This window comes from Patiria miniata, unplaced genomic scaffold, assembly GCF_015706575.1.
Source record: "Patiria miniata isolate m_02_andy unplaced genomic scaffold, ASM1570657v1 HiC_scaffold_20, whole genome shotgun sequence".
Taxonomy (NCBI): domain Eukaryota; kingdom Metazoa; phylum Echinodermata; class Asteroidea; order Valvatida; family Asterinidae; genus Patiria; species Patiria miniata.
This window is the reverse complement of record NW_024037059.1, coordinates 11587331-11614269: the sequence shown is the minus strand read 5'-3', so window position 1 is coordinate 11614269 and position 26939 is coordinate 11587331. Positions and strand designations below refer to the sequence as shown.

The window sequence follows — 26939 nt, the reverse complement described above, 5'->3', positions numbered from 1 at the left end:
CTTTGAAATTTAAACAAACATCTGTATTATTATGTTGTGAGCCGAACCACTGCATTGTGTACGTTTGCAGGTACGGATCCAGTGTTGGCTCAAGGGGGAGGAGTATATCTGTCAAGGAGGGGGCGAAGCAGGCATGTGCTACCTATTGCTGGGGGCAAATAGACTACCCGCCTCAGCCTTTGTGTTTGTTGCACTTTGTTCTAATTTTGGTTTGTTTGATTCCTTTTCTGTGGTTTGGCCTTCGGTTTAGTCGCGCAACAAACTGTGAAGAAAGTGTAAAGGAAAGGATTGAGGGACGAGTTGATTGGAAGAACCAGAACCACAACCCATGCATACACCTCGGTGGACAGTGTGACTGTTCCCGTCTGAGACAGAATCCCCATGATGATTATTGGCATCCAACAGCAGAAATCCGTCATCACGATCAGCGCCATCTTGACCGCCATTTTGACTTCACGCTCCCTGTGGGCATTCACTCGGACGGCACTGGCCGTCCGCCTGACACTGATGAAGATGGCGACGTAGCAACACAGGACAAGAAGAAATGAAACCAGATTGACGCCAAGGAAGAGAACGATTGCCAGGATCCAAGATGCTTTCTTACCTGTGCCGTGGGAAATAAGCCAGTCACCAGACCTGATACCAAGGCGACGATTAAATGACGTGGTCACATCAGATGCCTTAGTTGTAAGAGGAAGGCCGATACAAACATCAGAAAGTCCATAAACATCAGAATCAGACCCAAATGAAAGTGTTGGCACGATACTCAGACAAAGTGCCAGAAACCATAGGACAACAATGATGACTGTTGTTGATTTTTTCCCGAGAGAGAAGTTTTTCAACGGAAACACAATGCCTAGGAAACAGTCCACGCTGATGAGTGTCACAAAAAACACCGAAGCCTCGCTGGACAAAACCGACAGAACTCCAGCAAGTTTACACATTATGCTGGAGCGCCACTCAGGGGCCACAAGAAAGTAGTCCTCGCCAAATGTAAGATCTGCAACAGCTATGATTAGCATGTACACACCCATCATGACGTCTGCGAGCGCCAGATTTCCAACCATAAGTGATAGCGTCTTTTTACCCCCTCCGACCCCTTTCTGCCTAAGCCTCCAAAACAGGACAGCCAAATTACCAATGAGGGCACTTATTCCCAATACCCACAACACCGCTCGTAGTATGTTATTTGGCATAAGGCTATCGCACAGAATCAAATCTGGTTGAGGCTTGGTGGTTGAACAACTGTGCTCGATAGAAAAGTGATGCAACTTGGATAAGGCACAGCAAAGACGGTAGTCATCAACGACTCTGAAAATGAAATGAATGTTTATTGAACACTATACGTGCAGTGCATTAACCCTGTCAGGACCTGGCTTTTTCGGACCTACGGGGACGTAGTGCCCCCCCCCCCCTCTATATTTTCAAAAGTGAATGACCGATTTTTTAAAAACTTGGTAGAAATTAACCTTTGACCAAACTCTACAGGTTGCCATTTTTTTCTCAAAAAATCGTCCATAGAGGGCGTTTTGGGGGACATTTTTGCCCATTTTTGGTCAAAAATAGTTTTTCCCCGTATTTTCCGTTTTCTTTGGCCAAAAAATATGTCATTAAATTTGGGAAACATGTTTGTCACGTGACACTTCTCAATCACCTATCTGATAAATAAATTAATAACAATGTGACAATTAGTTTTATAGTGTAGAAATAAATATTAAAACATTTAGTTTATTAAAATAACGTGAAAACTGGGAACCAATGTAAAACAAACGGTTGCTATGGCAACAACGAACCACCCAGGGGGGAGGGGGCTGGGGGGGGGGGGCGGGAAACTTGCCCCCTAGATTTACCCAAGTCCCCCTTTTGCGGACATCCGATGTGCCCCTTCGAGCATAAATGTGGCCCCTCGAGATGAAAACAAAACTGACCATAACATTTGGGATAATTTGTTTTCAGTTACCATTTCCCAAAATGGTATAAAGAGTTGTGATATGAACGAGGAATATAAAAACCAAGCCCCCAAACCCTTACAATGCGCCTTGAAAATGGGCACATCATGCGTAGTTTGCATAATGGCCGGTTTTGAAGAGCGCCCCCTATTTCGGAAGATAGTACCAGCCCCCCCCCCCCCCCCCCCCCCCCCCACACACGCACACACATACGTTTGTTTAATGTGTAAATCGAGGATTTTCCTATTGTTCCTCTTCCCTTTTCCTTTGTTTATACTCTAATTTGTTTGCAACAGCTCTCATTGGTTTTGTACACGTTTTCTAATCGAGGTCGTCCTCGATTTGGTTCCTGTCCTCAATTCATCGATGATGTTGCACGTGTGTGTGCTCGATTTACACCATAAACACGCACACACAGGCATGTTTGTTTTACATACCTAGTGCGGAGTAGACATTCATTTGTTTTAGTGTAGAACATCCAGTGAAAAAACTCATTTTACTCAAACTGTGAAACCTCTTTCAACCCAAATTTTTTTCTATGATTCCCTTTGCCACATTTTGCCACAAATAAACGTAACTCAAAAATGCCTCTAAACCTGTTTTCCAGAGAGGGAAAACCTTGTGTGAACGTGGGCAAGTCCACACAACGTCGCTGCTACCTGGTTTATGTGGACATCTTTTGTCGGAAGTCCACACAGTGAATGCAATGCTTGTACAAACACACACACACTATTTGATTTCACGGAGGCAAAGTGTCCGGTCAAAAAAACGTGTCGACATTTCAGCACGGATGTGCCAAACAATTTAAATGCTGTATACGCTGCTGCATCGACGCATGTTGCCTTTTTCTGAGCAAGTGCCCCTTTTTGGTGATCCCCCCCCCCCCCCCCCCCCCCCCAGTTTGAAAACCGTTCCGCCGCCGCTGTTTGATGCTCTCATTAATCGGTACGAATTGGTTACCGAAAAACATCACTTTCCTAAGCACCATTTGGGCATGATAAAACTATTACAATCGATTATACTTTAAGAACAACTAAATGACTTACGCTTCTTGCAAGGCTGGTAACCCATCAGAGGCGACTTTATCAAGCTTAGTCAACGTGCCTGATATATTAAGCAGGATACTGAAAAAGATCAGACGTTAAATATTGTCTTTACATTTTGCCAATGTAGGCCTAGGCCTTCTCGAAACCCATATATTCTAAGCAACCGGCATTCTATTTTCTTTCATGTTAACTGTCTTTCAAACATGTTCATGTGTTCAACCATTGATCCGTCGAGCCGCAGGCTCGTTATAAACAAATAGTAAAGTTGGCCAATTTATATTTAATAGCCTAAAAATTACCTTAAAACTAATGTTTGGACTCGATGGGAAACATCGACATTGTTTTTATAAGATTGCAGATATAAGTTTTGGGAAATCTTATTGGACATCTTTTATCATTTTTCTGGAATTGCCATCACTTATATTATTTTTGTATGATAGCAATACATTGTAAAAATCCTCATTCATGGGAATTGCAAAGTTTAAATGGCTTAATGACGAAGTTTTAACAAATATTTGTAGAATATCAGCCCAGCATACTAACTTACTGATAATAAAACGTACGTAAAATCCCAATTTCTAATTACACTCACTGATTCAGGCCTTTTTTGTTTAGCACAACGTGTCCCTTGGTCGATAATGTCTTTACCAAACCCTTTAAAACTCGCTGTGCTTGTGCAATATCTACATTTTGCAAACTATAATTAAAAAAGAAGCTGTAAAGACATTGCCACGTCCAAATTAAAAATATGATAAAAAAAAATTGCTTAAAAAAATCTCTTTTTTAGCATGAGATTTAAATATTGCTTAGTGTAAGATTGATTCTTGTTTAAATAGATTGAAATGTAAATTAAGCTTTTAGTGTCTCTTTTTGACATCAGCAACAATATCCAACTTACAGGGCGTCGAGACTGGAGAGTCCTTCGAGAGCACCAGCTTGGATCGACACGAGCGGAAGATTTACCATTTCCCTGTCGAATCACATGGAGAATAACAAAGCTGAAAAACACTACAAATATAAGTCTTTGCGAGAGTGAGATTGGTTCCTATTTAGATCCACATATGGCTTGCAGGATATATACTCTTCACCACAAAGAAGATACGAAGCATATCAAATTTACCGATATTCTAGATTGGAGAGTCCGTTAAATGTACCAGCTGGAATCGACACGAGCGGGCGATTTGTCATCCTACTATCAAATCAAATGGGGAATATAACAAGGCTGAAATACACTGCAAAATATGTAACTTTTAAATCTCTATTCAATTAAACTGCCTGTACGGCATGGACGTAAATTTCGGATTCTATTTTCATTAAAAAAATGGACAGATTATAACTGATTTATTTATAACTGATTTATTATAGATTCCGTTGAGTAACCTGAGTTTGCATGATTTGATAATTGTTAGTGTATATAAACTTAAGTATATATCAAATATTTCACATTTAGATTTGGTATTTAGAATGGGAAAACGTGTGCTTTTATATTCAGGGTTCTATTGTGGGTGACGAGCTGGCTGTCTAGTCTCCAGTCAAGGCTGTTGTAGGGCAGGACTCTAGTCCAGTGATCGACGGATCACAAGGGTACCCCTCATCAGGCAACTTGAAACCGTATATTGATATGCATTAGAAAAGTGTTTTGTTTTTAATGCGTGCAAATGAACAAATTGTTGAAAGTTTGGCAAAAAACTGTACTTTATACTCTACATATATTATGTAAGACATGCTTTTATGGGGGCATTAGGCAGTGGTGGATTGTGGGGATTGTTAGGGTGGTTAACCATCATCTTCCGTCCGGCCAAAGTCATTTGTGCTCAGATGTTAGGCTGGAAAATGCCAACTGGAGAAAAAATCCCAAGAATCCAAAACATTCGTTAAATAACACTCGTCATAAGATCTTGATTCATTTGCTTTGGACATTTGGTCCCTCTTATTAATTGTCTCTGTTTTGAAGTCAACACCCTCCGTCAACCCGCTTTAAAAAATCAAGGATCCGCCATTCACTCGGGTAGGCTTTTATCACCACCAAACGTTATATTTCTCATAAAATATGGCGTGAGAATTTGCCTAAGTAGGCCTATAATAAAGGTCCAATAATTCGGACCCATTGCATTACTTCATTTTTTTCGCAAAATCCATTGCGTTTCATTTCGCTAAAACTAAGGCGTTATTTCGCAATATTATTGAGTTATTTCGCGATAAAAAATATTGTGTTTCACTTAAAGCCTGGCACGAACAGGCTTCCATAAAACACAGCTTGCAGTATATAAACTCTTTAACACAAACTAGTTACAAAGCATGTCAAACTTACAGGTATTCGAGATTGGAGAGTGCGCTAAATGTACCCGGTAGAATCGACACTAGCGGAAGATTTGTCATCACACTATCAAATCAAATGGGGAATATAACAAAGCTGAAATACACTGCAAAATATGTAAACTTTAAATCTCTATTCAATTAAACTGCCTGTACGGCATGGACGTAAATTTCGCATTCATTTTCATTCAAAAATTGGACAGATTAAAACTGATTCATTTCTGCCATCGAGGCAGAAATGGACTCCGCGGAGTTGCTTGAGTTTGCATGATTTGAGAATTGTTAGTATATATAAAGTATATATCAAATATTTTGCATTTAGATTTGGTATTTAGAATGGGAAAACGTGTGCTTTTATATTCAGGGTTCTACTGTGGGTGACGGGCTGGCTGTCTAGTCTCCAGTCAAGGCTGTTGTAGGGCAGGACTCTAGTCCAGTGATCGACAGATCACAAGGGTACCCCTCATCAGGCAACTTGAAACCGTATATTGATATGCATTACAAAAGTGTTTTGTTTTTAATGCGTGCTGAAGAAATGAACGAATTGTTGAAAGTTTGTTAAAAAAAACTGTACTTTGTAATTTTCATATATTTTTTTTAAGACATGCTTTTATGGGGGCATTAGGCAGTAGTGGATTGTGGGGATTGTTAGGGTGGTTAACCATCATCTCCAGTCCGGCCAAAGTCATTTGTGTTCAGATGTTATTGATTAACAATCGTCATAAGATCTCGATTTGATTGCTTTGGATATTTGGTCCCTCTTATTAATTGTCTCTGTTTTAAAGTCAACACCCTCCGTCAACCCGCTTTAAAAAATCCAGGATCCGCCATTCACTCGGCCGGGTAGGCTTTTATCACCACAAAACGTTATATCTCTCATAATATATGGCGTGAGAATTTGCCTAAGTAGGCCTATAATAAAGGTCCAATAATTCGGACCCATTGCATTACTTCATTTTTTCACAAAAACCATTGCGTTTTATTTTGCAAAAACTAATGCGTTATTTCGCAATATTGAGTTATTTCGCGATACACAAATATGTTGTTTTACTTAAAGGCATGGACCTAAATTTCCCATTCCATTTTTATTCAATCATTGGACAGATTAGGACTGATTTTTTTCTGCCATCGAGGCATATAAATGTGTGCTCCATGAAGAGAGGCCATAAGGTTAACTCAAAGAAAAATCTAAAAATTAATGTGGCCTGACGTTGCGAACTTAGCAAGTTCTTCTTCAGAGGCTAAAACAGAAATGGCAGAGGTACATACATTAACATGGGGGTGCACACAAACATGCAGGGCTGAAAGAAGAAACACAAAAGGAGGATTAGGTGGGAAAGGTGTGGAAAGATGCAGGGAATGGTGGATGAGAGAACAAAGAAGATTCAATGCCCTGCAAAAACATATCAGAAATGGAGTGGTTAGGCAGGTTGAAGTGATGACCAACAGGGGTGTCTAGTTTCTTGGTGTTGACCGTTGACCGGTGGGCATAGAAACGCTTCTTGAGCGTATTCTTAGTCTCACCTACATACTGCACTCCACAGACCCTGCAAGAAATGAGATATATGACATTAGAGGTGTTACAAGTGATGTTACCAATGGTTCTGTGGGTAGTGACAGAAGAATGGCCAGAAAAGGAGTCAGACTCCTGGATATGAATCTGGCAGACAACACATCTGGAACTGCACTTGAAAGTACCATGCTGGGTGGGAGGGGATGCATCTAAGGATGGGACTTCAGCTCGAACAATCAAGTCCCGTAGATTTCGAGGACGCCTGTAAGCCAATGTGGGGCCGTTGGGGATGGCGCGGGCAAGGCGATCTGAAGTATGGAGGATATGATGATTGTCATTAGTGATTTTGCGAAGGGGAGGGAGGTTAGGGTGAAACGTGGTAACCAAGGGAATCATGGGTTTGGCCATGGCATCAGGGGCCTTACCCGTGAGAGCTAGATTTCTGGGGATAGCTTTAGCTCTGGCAATGGCACGATGAACTTGGCAAGAGCTGTGACCCCTGGCCACCAAGTTGTTCCTCAGTATCTGTGTATGGCGGGAGTAATCGGAATCATGAGAACAAATTCTTCTGAGTCTGAGTGCCTGGCTAAACGCTATGCCAGTTTTGCAGTGCCTGGGGTGACAGCTGGAGGAGTGGAGGTACTGGTGGGTGTCTGTGGGTTTGGAATACAGGTCAGTGGTTAGTGAGTTGCCTTGCTTGCGGACGGTGACATCCAGAAAGTGGGTTTGGTGAGCCGAGAACTCCGATGTGAATTTGATGGTTCTGTGGAAGGAATTGATGTGGTTAGTGAAGGTCAAGAGACTGTCCTCATCACTGGTCCAGATGAAAAAAAAACATCATCAATATATCTCCACCAGATCCAAGGGCGACATGGGGCCGAGGCAAGAATGAGTTCTTCGAGGTCAGCCATGAAGAGGCAAGCCATGGAAGGGGCCATGCGAGTGCCCATTGCAGTGCCGTGTACCTGTAGATAGTGTTCACCAAGGAAGGAAAATTGTTCTTCGTTAGTATAAGTCTCATGAGGGTGCCAACATCACTGATGGGAGGAGTCGTGTGTCCTGCCTTGGCCAGAGCCAAGGAGCAAGCACGAACACCCTCCTCGTGTGGGATGTTGGTGTACAGAGATGAGACGTCGAAAGTCCCAATGATGGCTGTGCTGGGAATCTGGTCATTGATTCCTTCAAGCTTGCGTAGGAAGTCTGGGGTGTCGTGAATGTATGACGAAATCTGTGGGACAAGGGGTTTGAGAAAACTGTCAATGAACAGGGAGATGCGTTCCGTGGGTGAGCCATTACCGGAGATGATGGGTCTACCGGGGTTCAACAGTTGAATGAGAAAATTAGAAATAACATGCATTGCTAAATCAAAAAGAAATAAACATAAAAAAAAAGATTACGTAGCACGACAGTGCTGGCAGTAAAGACAACACATGGAAGAAAAAAATAGGACACATAAAGAGAATACCTGATGATTAAAAACAAAATCGATAAGAAATTGCAATGAGCTGTTTTTTTTTCCAAGAGAGTTTTGTTGCAGATGCGTAGTATCTTCTGCGACTCTGAAATCGTGTTGTGGGGCTAGCACAGGGAAGATTCTTTACTACTTTGTACAGGGTATGAAAACCCATCGGACAGGGTCATCTTTGTGTGATTCCAGGTGGGATCAACCCGAGGCTTACATCACGAATATTGCTGTCAAATCAAACATAAACCTTATTTATGAGACAAAATTGTTGTGAAGCAATAGGGTGTGAAATGTACGAGGGACTATCACAAGTTTTATCCAGGTGACAAGCTTATTAATGGACAAATACATTTTTTTTGCGACACATCGTGCCACATTTTGGTGGGTCGTTTTGCACTTTGAGGAACAATGTCATACACTAGCTGTGATTTGCAAATAACAGAGATCACTTCAAAGACAGCAATTTTGATCACATGTATTTCTTCTTAAGGTGATATTTTTTTAAGCTCGTTATTGTAGGTTTCTTGGCAATGTCATAACAAAAATCGTTCAATTTGACGCGATTGTGTTTATACGTCGGTGAAGGGCAAAACCTTATTTGATAACATGTTTTTCTATTAAGCCCACAAAATTGTGACAAACATTTTTATTATCTGTTACAATTTTTAAAAATGCCTGATTACCTCCTGATTAAAGTCTTTGAGATTAACCAGCTACTTTAGGGAGTGTTACTCAAACTCGAAAAAAAAATGCTTAACGGTAACTTAGCGAGGAGTGCAGACGGTAACTTTGAATGCAGATATGTGAAAACTGTTTACCAGTTGATTAAATCCAATTCTTGATCAACCTCTTTCTGATACCTTCGACGAATTTGAATGAACGAAACGACTATTTGAATTTGAATGAACTTATTGATAGAAATACTGCTCTAATAATGAAATCGAACGACTCTGTTCGAATGCTCATTTAAGGGAGCATTCGTTCTAAAACGAATTTAAATGGGCTTCGTGTTAAATTGAACGATTTTTGTTAGGACTTTGCCAGGAAAGCTACATTAAAGAGCTTTAAAAAATCAGTTTACTTGCATATTCGTTACTGCAGCTATTCATCATCAACAACAAAGTGTGTGATGTTGGATCGAGCATGCAGCGACTTCATGCTCTTGGATAACTACCAAACACGAATCGAACCTAACAGATGACAGTGGCGGAGCCAGGAATTTTTCAGTGGGGGGGGGGGGGGGGGGGGGGGGGGTGGGGGGGCGCCGGGGGGGGGGGGCTGGAACATTTCATGGGGGGGGGGGCGTCATGTAGATCAATGATAGTGGGGGGGCGACTGGGGGCGACAACGTTTCGTGGGGGGGCTGTCGCCCCCCACGCCCCCTCCCCCACGCCCCCCCCCCCCCCCCGTGGCAACGCCACTGACAGATGAACTCGAAGAATGTCTTACAGCCAAAATTACTGTCTCATCAAGCTGAAGATTGTGCGATAGAATATGAGCAGCTATGTACACTAGCAGCTATTTGCAAACAACAGAGATCACTCCAAAGACAGCTATTTTGATCACACATAAGCCCTAACAAGTTCTGCGTTGGATCGTTTATGTAAATCGATTTGCGATGGGATTTCGAATATAGCAGCGTAGTGGAGACTGGAGAGCATCGACAACGTTCACGTTGAAATCGTCGACAGTGGTGATGTCAAGACGTTGGGATTCTCCTTGACCAGATCGCTATCGGCTGCTCTAGTTATGCGATAGAATATGAGCGTACACTAGCAGCGATTTGCAAACAACGGAGATCACTCAAAAGACAGCTATTTTGATCACATGTATTTCTATTAAGCCCACAGAAGTTTTACAATAACATTTGTAATATTTGTTAAATCAAAATATCAACAACAACAAAACTGATTACATCCTGATTAAAATTTTCTGGGATTAACAGCTACTCGAAAAAAAAACCGCTTAACGGTAACTTTGGAGAGAGTCGGATTGATGCCAAAGCTTATGATGCAAATACAGATTGCACTGTCAGCTGTGACATCGAAAACAAACAGGAACCGTATGAAACTTACAGCGTGAGGAGATTGATCAGCCCGCTAAATAAACCGTTGGGAATCCACTGCAGAGGAAGACTGTCCATCGTACTGTCAAGTCAAGCATAAACAGAGATGAAATGTAAATGTATGGTGCCCTCCATAAAAAGATAACACTAAAACATTGGGAAAATGTGACCAAAATATGTACTACTAATGACCATTATTATGGTTTTATCATAGACTTGGGAGCAGTAAGCTTATTTCCAATTATCTTGGAGGCGTTGCCCTGCGTGAAGCACTAAATCCGTACTTTATGATAAAACCATAATAATGGTCGTTAAGTTCATATCCTGTTGATATGATACCTTTTTTGTCTTTCTTAAAGACATCCTGTACAACAAACCATTTCTAATTTACACTTCAAGGACATAACATTGCAACATAATCATCTGAACCCACATTGTGGTGAATGTAACAGTTATTATGATCTGTTACATATATTCTTTTGCTTAAAAACAAAAAGAAAATTAACATTGTATTAAACTTCCAGATTGAACCCGTTATACCAATTTGCTCAGAAGAATAATGTCACTTCCCGATTGACGTAATATCAGTTTGCTCAGAAGAAAAGTAAAACAAAATTTCTGCTATAGGCCTACATTTTATTCATTTGGTTTACAGCTTCGTTATTCTAAGGATTGGCAGGATACCGGTACTTGTGTATCGAGAAACTTCAATACTCATGAGAAAGTTCGGCTTCTGTACATTGTCGGTTTGCACAGACTTGTTGGCGGGGAGTTGAGATGGGGCGGCGTCGTTTCAGATATTTTTCGGAATTGAAGAGCAGCTTATTCGTGGTGAGGTCCAAACCTCCGCGGATGATATGAAAAAAATAACTGTCTTGCTGATCTCCGATAAAGGTCGTGACGTCAGAGGTGCCGCAGATTTGGTGAGTTCTGGCATTGGTGTAGTGCAACTTGTGTTCCTCACCAAAATGCGCTGACTTAGCGAAATCCACCACGGACCACTCTGTGTAGAAAGTCCCTATACACAGCATCCAAATGTTGTCTTTTCCTCCTCAGTGGGTTCCAGTTTTGGCTGGAATAAGGTTAGTGTACTTTTAATCAGGCTACCAAGGTATGGAACTAGCAATGTCACATTATTTTATCCAATGATTTACTAACAGTGCCTTGTAAGGGGCGCAATTTGTGCGTGCGCTGTTGACCCGGTAGCTGATTTCGATGTCCCTGGTGTTGGGTTGGGCATGTGATATAATGTGCCCAGGTACTTGAATGTCTCGGTAGTTTTGATGTTCGTGTTTTTGATTTGGATAACCTAGGAGGGGTAGAGGGTGTTGGGGTTGATGGTTGTGAAGTTTGATATCATCGGCTCTGTCTTTAAGGTTGATCTTGAGATCGATATTGACGAAAACGTCGTTGAGGAGGGCGGCAGCGGTTTGGAGGTATGGCGTGCAGGTGCAGTGTTGAGGAAAAGGATGAAATCATCGGCATATACGGACCAGGAGAGTTCGCATGTCGTCGATGGAGCTTTTAGGCGGTCTTTTCATGTATGTTCATACCCATGCCTTTGTGCACCACTTAGTTTTTTTTCCGTATGCGTAATGGACCAAAAGATTCTGAAATCGTACAGACGACAGATGGCGCCATTTCGTACCCGTCGATCAGCCAAAAACAATGTCACATACCGGGTAATCATCCACAAGTTACAGACGACCTAAACTCATTAAAATTTGAGAACTTTAAATATGAAGTTTACAATCATGTCAAGAGCTGACATTGTCCAAATGTAAAAATTACTCTTAAAAAAAAAGAGATTTTATGAGAAAAATTCTTCCCCGCAAATTCTTCAAACCCTGCGAGAATCAATCGAATTTTAAAAATATTTCTCCAGTTTTCCTGGATAAATTAAAGACAATGCCATTGAGTAAAAAAATACATAAAAAATAATGATACTATTTCCGAGTTATTTCGAATAGGACAGTTCAAGAAAGAAAGAAGGACGTATCCGCCGAAAATACGGGTTTTTTTTCCGCTGACCCATAGGACAGCGTGATTTTCTGCATGGAGCAAGCTGGGCTAGTGCTCCATGTGGACGGTCCAACATGGCCTTCTGTGCACGGTGACATCGTTTTTGACGGCGCGCAGTTCGTACATGATGTATAACGTACGGACGGAAACTTCAAAAACAACACCCACCTAAGGAACGCAAACCTATTCGCAATAACTCGTAAATCCTGTAATAATATTTTTTAATATCTCATTCAAATGCTGTGGTAAGTGACATGTTTGAGGAAACTGGAGTACACAAAAAAAACTTAAGTTGGCCCTTTTGCTGATGATTGCATGGAAATGGAAAGCAAACAACGATCTAAAACGACATTTGTTTGAAGTATCGAATTTTTATCACAAAAAATATGACGAATAAAATAAAAAATAAACTCTTTCAATTTCATCCGGTGGCATTGTATTGCACTTGATAGCAAAATGAACGGGACGTTCGTTATATTTATTATTATTTCAGATGCAAATTGGTGTGTCTTTCCTCTCCGCGGCGCTGCCATTTCGACAGTCACCGGCATAGCCGAAATTTTGGCGCATGCGCACAAACTAAGTGGAAAGGATGAACATTCTGCAATTTGCTTAGTGGCCTAGATTTGCGGCGTCAGGTTGTAGATCGCGTCAATAGGGGCTGGGTTGATGTAGATGAATTTAAGAAATTCGGGAGGACTATTCTGACTTTCTTTATACGATTCTTGAGGCGTTTGAGGCATTCCTCAATTTCCATTTTGGAAAGGGGGTCATGGTTGATATCGGCTAAGATGTTGTATTTTCTTGGAGGAAGGTCGTTAACAACAATAGATGATCGAATTCCGCTGGGTGGAAGGTGGGTTGGATGGGATTGAAGCTGTTCTTGAAGTAGGCAAGAATTTGGTCTGGTATAGGCAGGTAATGCCAGTCTTGGTTCTAAATAGAGTCACTTGGAGTTTGGCAGTTGCGATCAGCCTTTTCTTTTGAAATGCTCATTAGTGAGCTGACGGGTTCTGATCAGGATAGGCCCGGACAGTTTTTTGGTTATTAGATCTCTCTGATTTTACTGAACGTCTGACTTCCTCCCGTTTTCGAAACAAGTTCTGCAACGTTGGATCGTTTATATCAATCGATTTTCGATGGGATTTCGATTTGCATGGCAGCGTAGCGGAGACTGGAGCGCATCGACAACGTTCACGTTGAAATCGTCGACAGTGGTGATATCAAGATGTTGAGCTTCTCCTTGACCAGCTCGCTATAGGCTGCTCTGGTATCTGGGTCTTTAGCTCATCTAGATCGAGTATTCGTGTTGGTTTAGATTGCATTGCGTTTCATGTCAGAAAAACTAATTGCGTAATTTCGTAATGCTATCTCGTTATTTCGCAATGTATTGGATTATTTCTCCATACATGTTGCGTAATTTCTCCATATATTGCATTATTTGTAATACTGTTGCGATATTTCGCAATACTATTGCACTATTTCGCAAAATTGCGTTTTTTCGCCAAATTATTGCGTTATTTCGCAAAAATAATTTGTTTCACTTTCAAAACCTGGCACGATCGGACTTCTGTAAAATGAACACAAACAAATAAACACAAACAAATAAACACAAACAAAATACAAAGCATTTCAAACTTACAGCCATGCCAGATTGGAGAGTCCGCTAAATGTAATAGCTGGAATCGACACGAGCGGAAGATTTCTCATCTCACTATCGAATCAAAAGGGGAAATATAACAAAACTGAAATACACTGCAAAATATATACATTTTAGATTGGTGTTAATAGTACTATTAAAGAATTATTTTCCTTTCAGTTTTTAATCTTTATCCAATTAAACGGCCTATAAGGCATGAACGTAAATTTGCCATTTCATTTTAATTTAACCATTGGGCAGATTAAGACCATTTTTCAAATAATCACTCGGGTGGGACTCGAACCCACGAACAGGAGGGCCTCGGTTCGAGTCCCACCCGAGTGATTTTTCACCAACTTTCACTCGGGAGGTTACACTGAGAATACAGTGTTTATATATCGGTGAAGGGCTAAACCTAATATTGATTTACATTACCCCGGCGCAAATATTCTTCCATCTTAATATGAATATTCAAATGCGGTACCCGCTGCTATGTACATCATATTCAAACCAGCCAACCGAGTCTTTAAGCTCGGAGGTCGAGTGGTAACACGTCTGCACTAGAAAGCAGGAGGTCGTGGGTTCAAGTCCCACCTGAACGATTTTTGGTATGACTTACATTAACGAGCTTTAAAAAATCGGTTTACTTGCATATTCGTTACTGCAGCTATTCATCAACGACAACAAAGTGTGTGATGTTGGATACAGCTTGCAGCGACTTCATGCTCTTGGATAACTACTAAACACGAAACGAATCTAACAGATGATCTCGAATGATGTCATACAGCCAATATTACTGTCTCATCAAGCTGAAGTTAGTTATGCGATAGAATATGAGCGTACACTAGCAGCAAATTGCTAACAACAGAGATCACTCCAAAGACAGCTATTTTTATCACATGTATTTCTAATAAGCACACAAAATTGTGACAATAACATGTGTATTATCTGTTCAATCAAAATATAAAAAATGACTGATTACATCCTGATTAATATTTTCTGGGCTTAACAGCTACTTTAAGGAATGTTACTCTTAACTCGAAAGAAAACGCTTAACGGTAACTTTGGAGAGAGTCGGATTGATGCTAATGCTTATGATGCAATTAGAGTTTGCACTGTCTGCTGTGACATCGAAAACAAACAGGAACCGTATCAAACTTACAGCGAGTAGAGATTGAACAGCCCGCTAAATAAACCGTTGGGAATCCACTGCAGAGGAAGACTGTCCATCGTACTGTCAAGTCAAGCATAAACAGAGATGAAATGTAAATGTATGGTGCCCTCCATAAAAAGATAACACTAAAACATTGGGAAAATGTGACCAAAATATGTACTACTAATGACCATTATTATGGTTTTATCATAGACTTGGGAGCAGTAAGCTTATTTCCAATTATCTTGGAGGCGTTGCCCTGCGTGAAGCACTAAATCCGTACTTCATGATAAAACCATAATAATGGTCGTTAAGTTCATATCCTGTTGATATGATACCTTTTTTGTCTTTCTTAAAGACATCCTGTACAACAAACCATTTCTAATTTACACTTCAAGGACATAACATTGCAACATAATCATCTGAACCCACATTGTGGTGAATGGAACAGTTATTATGATCTGTTACATACATTCTTTTGCTTAAAAACAAAAAGAAAATTAATATTGTATTAAACTTCCAGATTGAACCCGTTATATCAATTTGCTCAGAAGAATAATGTTACTTCCCGATTGACGTTATATCAGTTTGCTCAGAAAAAAAAAAATAAAACAAATTTTCTGCCATAGGCCTACATTTTATTCATTTGGTTTACTGCTTCGTTAATCCAACGATAGGTAGGATACCGGTACTTGTGTATCGAGAAACTTCAATGCTCATGAGAAAGTTCGGCTTCTGTACATTGTCGGTTTGCACAGGCTTGTTGGAGGAGAGTCGGGGTGGGGCAGCCTCGTTTCTGATATTTGTCGGAATTGAAGAGCAGCTTTTTCGTAGTGAGGTCTGAAACTCCACGGATGATATGACAACAGTAACTGTTTTCCTGATCTCCGATAAAGGTCGTGACGTCAGAGGTGCCGCAGATTTGGTGAATTCTCGCATTGGTGTAGTGAAACTTGTGTTCCTCGCCAAACTGCGCTGTCTTAGCGAAATCCACCACGGACCACTCTGCGTAGAAAGTCCCTATACACAGCATCTAAATGTTGTCTTTTCCTCCTCAGTGGGTTCCAGTTTTGGCTAGAATAGGTCAGTGTACTTTTAATCAGGATAATATGGAACTCGCAATGTCACATTATTTTATCCAATGATTTACTAACAAAGTTAGGGGCGCAATTTGAGCGTGCGATGTTGACCCGGTAGCTGATTTCGATGTCCCTGGTGTTGGGTTGGGCATGTGATATAATGTGCCCAGGTGCTTGAATGTCTCGGTGTTTTTGATGTTCATGTTGTTGATTTGGATAACCTAGGAGGGGTAGAGGGTGTTGGGGTTGATGGTTTTAAAGTTTGATATCATCGTCTCTGTCTTTAAGGTTGATCTTGAGATCGATATTGACGAAAACGTCGTTGAGGAGGGCGGCAGCGTTTTGGAGGTATGGCGTGCAGGTGCAGTGTTGAGGAAAAGGATGAAATCATCGGCATATCCGGACCAGGAGAGTTCGCATGTCGTCGATGGAGCTTTTAGGCGGTCTTTTCACGTATGTTTATGTCCATGCCTTTGTGCACCGATTAGTTTTTTTCCCGCAAGCGTAAGGGACCAAAAGATTCTGAAATCGTACAGACGACAGATGACGCCATTAATCCGCACCCGTCGATCAGCCGAAAACAATATCACATACCAGGTAATCATCCACAAGTTACATACGACCTAAACTCATGAACATTACTGAGAACATGATTTTTACAATCATGTTATGAGCTGAAATTGTCCAAATGTAAAAATTACTCTTAATAAAAGGGATTTTATGAGAAAAAGAATTTTTGACGGCACGCAGTTCGTTCATGTATAACGTACGGACGGAAACTTCAAAAACAATACCCACCTAAGAAACGCAAACCTATTCGCAATAACTCGTAAATCCTGTAATAATATTTTTTTAATATCTCATTCAAATGCTGTTATAAGTGGCATGTTTGGGGAAACTGGAAAACACTAAAAAAAAAACTTAAGTTGGCCCTTTTGCTGATGATTGCATGGAAATGGAAGGCAAACAACGATCTAAAACGACATTTTCTTGAGATACCGAATTTCTATCACAAAAATATGGCAAATAAAATAAAAATTAACTCATTTCATTTCATCCGGTTGCATTGTATTTCACATAATAGCAAAATGAAAAGGACGTTTTCAGATGAAAAACGGTGTGTCTTTCCTCTCCGCGGCGCTGCCATTTCGACAGTCACCGGCATTAGCCGAGATGTTGGCGCATGCGCACAAACTAAGTGGAAGGGATGAACATTCTGCAATTTGCTTGATGGTCCAGATTTGCGTCGTCAGGTTGTAGATCGCGTCAAAATGGGCTGGGTTGATGTAGATGGATTTAAGAAATTTGGAAGGACTATCTTTACTTTCCTTACGATTCTTGAAGTGTTTGAGGCATTCCTTAGTTTCCATTTTGGAAGGGGGGTCATGGTTGATATCGGCTTCGATGTTGTATTTTCTTGAAGGAAGGTCGTTAACAACAGTGGATGATCGAGTTCCGCCGGGTGGAAGGTGGGTTTGATGGGATTGAAGCGGTTCTTGAAGTGGGCAAGAATTTGGTCTGGTATAGGCAGGTAATGTCAGTCTTGGTTATAAGTAGAGTCACTTGGAGTTTGGCAGTTGCAATCAACTTTTCTATGTTCCGCTGGGTATTGAGTGAGCTTATGAGCTGAGTTTCTGCTTTGAAATGCTCATTTAGTGAGCTGACGGGTTCTGATCAGGATCAGCCTGGACATTTGTTTGCTTTAGATCCCTCTGATTCTCCCGAACGTCTGACTTCGTCCCGTTTGCGAAACAAGTTCTGCAACGTTGGATCGTTTATGTAAATCGATTTGCGATGGGATTTCGATTTGTATGGCAGCGTAGCGGAGGCTGGAGGGCATCAACAACGTTCACGTTGAAATCGTCGACAGTGGTGATGCCAAGACGTCGAGCTTCTCCTTGACCAGCTCGCAAAAGGCTGCTCTGGTGTCTGGGTCTTTAGCTCATCTAGATCGAGTGTTCGTGTTGGTTTGGAGTGACGTAGACGAAAACGCGCCTGCAAGTTCACTGATGCCTTCCATCAAGAAACACTCTTGAAACTTTGTTTTTAAAGTGTCGTGAAGAAAATGCAACGAATTTTTGAAAGTTCGGCCATATAACTGTACCTTTAGCCCTTCATTTGTTTTATAAGACATGCTAATATGGGGTTATTAGGCAGTGGTGGATTGTGGGGATTGTTAAGGTTGTTAACCATCATCTTCCGTCCAGCCAAAGTCATTTTTGTTCATTTTATGTTAGGCTGGAAAATGCCAACTGGAAAGAAAATCACAATGTTCCCGAAAAATAGTAACACTCGTCATAATATCACGATTCATTTGCTCCAGGCCTTTGGTCCCTCTTAGTAATTGTCTCTGTGTTGAATTCAATACCCTCCGTCAACCCCCTTCAAAAGCCTAGGATCCGCCACACACTCCGGTGGGCTTTTATTACTAAAAAAAAGTTTTATCTTTCATAAAATATGGCGTGAGAATTTGCCGAAGTATGCCTATTATAAAGGTTTTATCATTCGGACCCATTGCATGATATACTCTACTTATTTGCAAAAACCATTGCGTTTCATGTCCCAAAAACTAATTGTGTAATTGCGTAATGCTATCTCGTTATTTCGCAATGTATTGGATTATTTCTCTATACTACGTTGCGTAATTTCTCCATATATTGCATTAATTTACAATACTATTGCGTTATTTCGAAATACTACGGCGCTATTTCGCATAAGTATTGCGTTCTTTCCCAAAATTATTGCGTTATTTTGCAACAATATTTTGTTTCACTTTTAAAACCTGGCACGAACGGGCTTCCGTAAAATACAGCCTGAAGTAAATAAACTCCTGAGCACAAACAAGATACTAAGCAAATCAAACTTACAGGAATCGGAGATAGGAGAGTCCGCTAAATGAAGCAGCTGGAATCGACACGAGCGAAAGATTTACCATCTTACTATCGAATCAAAGAGGAAATATAACAAAACTGAAATACACTGCAAAATATACACATTTTAGATTGGTGTTAATAGTACTATTGAAGAATTATTTTCCTTTCAGATTTTAATCTTTATCCAATTAAACGGCCTATAAGGCATGAACGTCAAGTTACCATTTTATTTTAATTTAACCATTGGGCAGATTAAGACCATTTTTCAAATAATCACTCGGGTGGGACTCGAACCCACGAGCAGGAGGGCGTGGGTTCGAGTCCCACCGAGTGATTGTTTCCAACTTTCACTCGGGAGGTTACACTGAGTATACAGTGTTTATATATCGGTGAAGGGCAAAACCTAATATTGATTTACATTACCCCGGCGCAAATATTCTTCCATCTTAATATGAATAGTTAAATGCGGTACCCGCTGCTATGTACATCATATTCAAACCAGCCAACCGATCCTCTAAGCTCGGTGGTCGAGTGGTAACAGGTCTGCACTAGAAAGCAGGAGGTCGTGGGTTCGAGTCCCACCTGAACGATTTTTGTTATGACTTACATTAACGAGCTTTAAAAAAATTCAGTTTACTTGCATATTCGTTACCGCAGCTATTCATCAACGACAACAAAGTGTGTGATGTTGGATAGAGCTTGCAGCGACTTCATGCTCTTGAATAACTACTAAACACGAAACGAACCTGACAGATGATCTCGAAGAATGTCATACAGCCAAAATAACTGTCTCATCAAGCTGTTCAGTTTGTTATGTGATAAAGAATGGGAGCGTTCACTAGCAGCGATTTGCAAACAAACAGAGATCACTCCAAAGACAGCTTTTTTGATCACATGTATTTCTATTAAGCCCACAAAATTGTGACAATAACATTTGTATTATCTGCTAAATCAAAATATAATTTTCTGGGATTAACAGCTTCTTTAAGGAATGTTACTCTAACTCGAAAGAAAACACTTAACGGTAACTTCAGACAGAGTCGGATTGATGCCAAAGCTTATGATACAAATAGAGTTTGCACTGCCTGCTGTGACATCGAAAGCAAACAGGAACCGTATCAAACTTACAGCGAGTAGAGATTGAACAGCCCGCTTAATGTACCGTTACGAATCCACTGTAGAGGAAGACTGTCCATCGTACTGTCAAGTCAAGAATAAACAGAGATGAAATGTAAATGTATGGTGCCCTCCAAAAAAGATAACTCTAAAACACTGGGAAAATGTGACCAAAATATGTACTACTATGACGTTTATTATGGTTTTATCATAGACTTGGGAGCATAAGCTTATTTCCAATTATCTTGGAGGCGTTGCCCTGCATGAAGCACTCAATCCATACTTTATGATAAAACCATAATAAGGCCACACAAGAAAAGTCTCCGGTTTCTGGTATGCGCGCGCGTCGCCGTAGCCATGCGCGTGGGCAAATGAAAAAGTTTTTTTTTTCAATGAAAGATGATGTCTCAAAACCGCCAAACTCACTGGTTTGACTGGAATCCTGCTGCTGCACAATTTTAACGTGCTTTTAGATTGGGTTATGGTCGAGAATAAGCTTTATGTGGCCTCTCTGGACTCCCATATATTTGCACTAAGTTTAGTCGGGCACCATTTGCAGTCATCAGCCGACATTTGAAGCAAAAAAATCAGGTAAAAAAAAAAAAGCCGCGTCGCCGCACCACTTTTTGGGCAAGCTCCATACCAGAAACCGGAGCCTTTTTGGGGCCTAATGGTCGTTAAGTTCATATCCTGTTGATATGATACCTTTGTTTGTCTTTCTTATATACACCCTGTACAACAAAATATTTCTTATTTACATTCCAAAGACGTAACATTGCAACATAATCATCTGAACCCACATTGTGGTGAATGTAACAGTCATTATGATCTGTTACAAATATTGTTTTGCTTAAAAACAAAAAGAAAATTAATATTGTATGAAACTTCCAGATTGAACCCTCTGATTCTCCCGAACGTCTGACTTCGTCTTGCTTTCGAAACAAGTTCTGCAACGTTCGATTGTTTATGTAAATCGATTTGCGATGGGATTTCGATTTGCATGGCAGCGTAGCGGCAGACTGGAGCGCATCGACAACGTTCACGTTGAAATCGTCGACAGTGGTGATGTCAATTAAGACGTTGAGCTTCTCCTTGACCAGCTCGCTATAGGCTGCTCTGGTGTCTGGGTCTTTAGCTCATCTACATCGAGTGTTCGTGTTGGTTTGGAGCGACGTTGACGAAAACGCGCCTGCAAGTTCACTGATGCCTTGCATCAAGAAACACTCTTGAAAATTTGCTAAAGTGTCGTGAAGAAATTCAACTAATTTTTGAAAGTTCGGCCATATAACTGTACCTTTAGCCCTTCATTTGTTTTATAAGACATGCTTATATGGGGGTATTAGGCAGTGGTGGATTGTGGGGATTGTTAAGGTTGTTAACCATCATCTTCCGTCCGGCCAAAGTCATTTTTGTTCATTTTATGTGAGTCTTAAATATGCCACCTGGAGAGAAAATCACAATGTTCCCGAAAAAAATCGTTTAGGAACACTTGTCATAAGATCTTGATTCATTTGCTTCAGGCCTTTGGTCCCTCTAATTAATTGTCTGTGTGTTAACTTCAACACCCTCCGTCAACCCCCTTTAAAAGCACATGATCCGCCACACACTCGGGTGGGCTTTTTTCACCACACAAATTTTATCTCTCATAAAATATGGCGTGAGAATTTGCCGAAGTATGCCTATAATAAAGGTTTTATCATTCGGACCCATTGCATTATATACTCTACTTATTTGCAAAAACCATTGCGTTTCATGTCACAAAAACTAATTGTGTAATTGCGTAATGCTATCTCGTTTTTTCGCAATGTATTGGATTATCTCTCCATACTACGTTGCGTAATTTCTTCATATATTGCATTAATTTAAAATACTATTGCGTTATTTCGCAATACTACTGCGCTATTTCGCATAAGTATTGCGTTGTTTCCCAAAATTATTGCGTTATTATGCAACAATATTTTGTTTCACTTTTAAAACCTGGCACGAACGGGCTTCCGTAAAATACAGCCTGAAGTAAATAAACTCCTGAGCACAAACAAGATACTAGGCAAATCAAACTTACAGTAATCGGAGATTGGAGAGTCCGCTAAATGAAGCAGCTGGAATCGACACGAGCGAAAGATTTACCATCTTACTATCGAATCAAAAGGGGAATATAACGAAACTGAAATACACTGCCAAATATCTACATTTAGATTGGTGTTTATAGTACTATTAAAGTATGATTTTCCTTTCAGTTTTTTTTTTCATCTCTATTTAACTAAACTACCCATAAGGCATGAACGTAAATTTGCCATTTCATTTTAATTTAACCATTGGGCAGATTAAGACCATTTTTCAAATAATCACTCGGGTGGGACTCGAACCCACGAGCAGGAAGGCCTGGGTTCGAGTCCCACCGAGTGAATTTTTTTCAACTTTCACTCGGGAGATTACACTGAGTATACAGTGTTTATATATCGGTGAAGGGCAAAACCTAATATTGATTTACATTACCCCGGCGCAAATATTCTTCCATCTTAATATGAATAGTTAAATGCGGAACCCGCTGCTATATACATCATATTCAAACCAGCCAAAATATCCTCTAAGCTCGGTAGTCGAGTGGTAACAGGTCTGCACTAGAAAGCAGGAGGTCGTGGATTCGAGTCCCACCTGAACGATTTTTGTTATGACTTACATTAACGAGCTTTAAAAAAATTCAGTTTACTTGCATATTCGTTACCGCAGTATTCATCAACGACAACAAAGTGTGTGATGTTGGATAGAGCTTGCAGCGACTTCATGCTCTTGGATAACTTCTTAACACGAAACGAACCTAACAGATGATCTCGAAGAATGTCAAACAGCCAAAATTACTGTCTCATCAAGCTGTTCAGTTTGTTATGTGATAAAGAATGGGAGCGTTCACTAGCAGCGATTTGCAAACAACAGAGATCACTCCAAAGACAGCTATTTTGATCACATGTATTTCTATTAAGACAACAAAATTGTGACAATAACATTTGTATTATCTGCTAAATCAAAATATAAAATATGACTGATTACATCCTTATTATAATTTTCTGGGATTAACACCTTCTTTAAGGAATGTTACTCTAACTCGAAAGAAAACACTTAACGGTAACTTTAGACAGAGTCGGATTGATGCCAAAGCTTATGATGCAAATAGAGTTTGCACTGCCTGCTGTGACATCGAAAGCAAACAGGAACCGTATCAAACTTACAGGTCGACGAGATTGAACAGCCCGCTAAATGTACCGTTACGAATCCACTGTAGAGGAAGACTGTCCATCGTACTGTCAAGTCAAGAATAAACAGAGATGAAATGTAAATGTATGGTGCCCTCCAAAAAAGATAACTCTAAAACACTGGGAAAATGTGACCAAAATATGTACTACTATGACGTTTATTATGGTTTTATCATAGACTTGGGAGCATAAGCTTATTTCCAATTATCTTGGAGGCGTTGCCCTGCATGAAGCACTCAATCCATACTTTATGATAAAACCATAATAAGGCCACACAAGAAAAGTCTCCGGTTTCTGGTATGCGCGCGCGTCGCCGTAGCCATGCGCGTGGGCAAATGAAAAAGTTTTTTTTTTCAATGAAAGATGATGTCTCAAAACCGCCAGCGTAATTTTTTTTTCCTAGGAGGGTTAGGTGCAATGTCATGAATAATTCAGTTTTTCCTTTGAATCATTGCAAGGCTTAGGTTCTCGTTCTATTTTCCCCTTAATTTAAAATGATCTCAGTGATAAATTTGGAGAAGAAAAATAGCTGATGAAAATGAGCAGCGACGACGTGGATTCGATCCAGGGATCTTTGTATCCATAGCTCATCTCGCTATCCACTAGGCTACTGTGTGGTAGCTCGACGACAACTGTTCTTAAAAATGCTTTAATGTATTGTAACTAGTTGAGTAACTAACAACAATGCTGTTATGTCATTGTCCGTTCTCATGGATAAACATGAATTATTCATGACATTGCCCCTAACCCTCCTAGGAATAAAAATTACGCAAACCGCCAAACTCACTGGTTTGACTGGAATCCTGCTGCTGCACAATTTTAACGTGCTTTTAGATTGGGTTATGGTCGAGAATAAGCTTTATGTGGCCTCTCTGGACTCCCATGTATTTGCACTAAGTTTAGTCGGGCACCATTTGCAGTCATCAGCCGACATTTGAAGCAAAAAAATCAGGTAAAAAAAAAAAAAGCCGCCTCGCCGCACCACTTTTTGGGCAAGCTCCATACCAGAAACCGGAGCCTTTTTGGGGCCTAATGGTCGTTAAGTTCATATCCTGTTGATATGATACCTTTGTTTGTCTTTCTTATATACACCCTGTACAACAAAATATTTCTTATTTACATTCCAAAGACGTAACATTGCAACATAATCATCTGAACCCACATTGTGGCGAATGTAACAGTCATTATGATCTGTTACAAATATTGTTTTGCTTAAAAACAAAAAGAAAATTAATATTGTATTAAACTTCCAGATTGAACCCTCTGATTCTCCCGAACGTCTGACTTCGTCTTGCTTTCGAAACAAGTTCTGCAACGTTCGATTGTTTATGTAAATCGATTTGCGATGGGATTTCGATTTGCATGGCAGCGTAGCGGCAGACTGGAGCGCATCGACAACGTTCACGTTGAAATCGTCGACAGTGGTGATGTCAATTAAGACGTTGAGCTTCTCCTTGACCTGCTCGCTATAGGCTGCTCTGGTGTCTGGGTCTTTAGCTCATCTACATCGAGTGTTCGTGTTGGTTTGGAGCGACGTTGACGAAAACGCGCCTGCAAGTTCACTGATGCCTTGCATCAAGAAACACTCTTGAAAATTTGCTAAAGTGTCGTGAAGAAATTCAACTAATTTTTGAAAGTTCGGCCATATTACTGTACCTTTAGCCCTTCATTTGTTTTATAAGACATGCTTATATGGGGGTATTAGGCAGTGGTGGATTGTGGGGATTGTTAAGGTTGTTAACCATCATCTTCCGTCCGGCCAAAGTCATTTTTGTTCATTTTATGTGAGTCTTAAATATGCCACCTGGAGAGAAAATCACAATGTTCCCGAAAAAAATCGTTTAGGAACACTTGTCATAAGATCTTGATTCATTTGCTTCAGGCCTTTGGTCCCTCTAATTAATTGTCTGTGTGTTAACTTCAACACCCTCCGTCAACCCCCTTTAAAAGCACATGATCCGCCACGCACTCGGGTGGGCTTTTTTCACCACACAAATTTTATCTCTCATAAAATATGGCGTGAGAATTTGCCGAAGTATGCCTATAATAAAGGTTTTATCATTCGGACCCATTGCATTATATACTCTACTTATTTGCAAAAACCATTGCGTTTCATGTCACAAAAACTAATTCTGTAATTGCGTAATGCTATCTCGTTTTTTCGCAATGTATTGGATTATCTCTCCATACTACGTTGCGTAATTTCTTCATATATTGCATTAATTTAAAATACTATTGCGTTATTTCGCAATACTACTGCGCTATTTCGCATAAGTATTGCGTTGTTTCCCAAAATTATTGCGTTATTATGCAACAATATTTTGTTTCACTTTTAAAACCTGGCACGAACGGGCTTCCGTAAAATACAGCCTGAAGTAGATAAACTCCTGAGCACAAACAAGATACTAGGCATATCAAACTTACAGCCATCCGAGATTGGAGAGTGCGCTAAATGAAGCAGCTGGAATCGACACGAGCGAAAGATTTACCATTTTACTATCGAATCAAAAGGGGAATATAACGAAACTGAAATACACTGCCAAATATATACATTTAGATTGGTGTTTATAGTACTATTAAAGTATGATTTTCCTTTCAGTTTTTTTTTTTCATCTCTATTTAACTAAACTACCCATAAGGCATGAACGTAAATTTGCCATTTCATTTTAATTTAACCATTGGGCAGATTAAGACCATTTTTCAAATAATCACTCGGGTGGGACTGGAACCCACGAGCAGGAAGGCCTGGGTTCGAGTCCCACCGAGTGAAATTTTTCAACTTTCACTCGGGAGATTACACTGAGTATACAGTGTTTATATATCGGTGAAGGGCAAAACCTAATATTGATTTACATTACCCCGGTGCAAATATTCTTCCATCTTAATATGAATAGTTAAATGCGGAACCCGCTGCTATGTACATCATATTCAAACCAGCCAAAATATCCTCTAAGCTCGGTAGTCGAGTGGTAACAGGTCTGCACTAGAAAGCAGGAGGTCGTGGATTCGAGTCCCACCTGAACGATTTTTGTTATGACTTACATTAACGAGCTTTAAAAAAATTCAGTTTACTTGCATATTCGTTACCGCAGTATTCATCAACGACAACAAAGTGTGTGATGTTGGATAGAGCTTGCAGCGACTTCATGCTCTTGGATAACTACTTAACACGAAACGAACCTGACAGATGATCTCGAAGAATATTATACAGCCAAAATTACTGTCTCATCAAGCTGTTCAGTTTGTTATGTGATAAAGAATGGGAGCGTTCACTAGCAGTGATTTGCAAACAACAGAGATCACTCCAAAGACAGCTATTTTGATCACATGTATTTCTATTAAGCCCACAAAATTGTGACAATTACATTTGTATTATCTGTTAAATCAAAATATAATTTTTTTTTATTACATCCTGATTAAAATTATCTGGGATTAACAGCTACTTCAAGGAA

At 40.2% G+C, this 26939-nt stretch overlaps 1 protein-coding gene across 1 annotated transcript; it reads right to left on the bottom strand.

Annotated features, from left to right (window-relative positions):
* Window positions 1-26635, bottom strand: LOC119727801 (G-protein coupled receptor GRL101-like). The gene is made up of 3 exons (XM_038199867.1): window positions 26560-26635; window positions 2996-3053; window positions 1-1311 (listed from the first exon to the last, which is right to left on the bottom strand). Exons 1-3 carry the CDS (start codon window positions 26633-26635, stop codon window positions 201-203), a joined length of 1245 nt encoding a protein of 414 aa, XP_038055795.1. The 3' UTR covers window positions 1-200.
* Window positions 26636-26939: the final 304 nt, after the last annotated feature.

Coding starts and splice junctions, on each gene's coding strand:
- LOC119727801 (XM_038199867.1), bottom strand. CDS start 26,635: ATGAAGTCGCTGCAAGCTCTATCCAACATCACACACTTTGTTGTCGTT. Junction 3,054..26,559: donor CTGCGGTAACGAATATGCAA/GTAAACTGAATT, acceptor TTAATATATCAG/GCACGTTGACTAAGCTTGAT. Junction 1,312..2,995: donor TTACCAGCCTTGCAAGAAGC/GTAAGTCATTTA, acceptor TTTCATTTTCAG/AGTCGTTGATGACTACCGTC.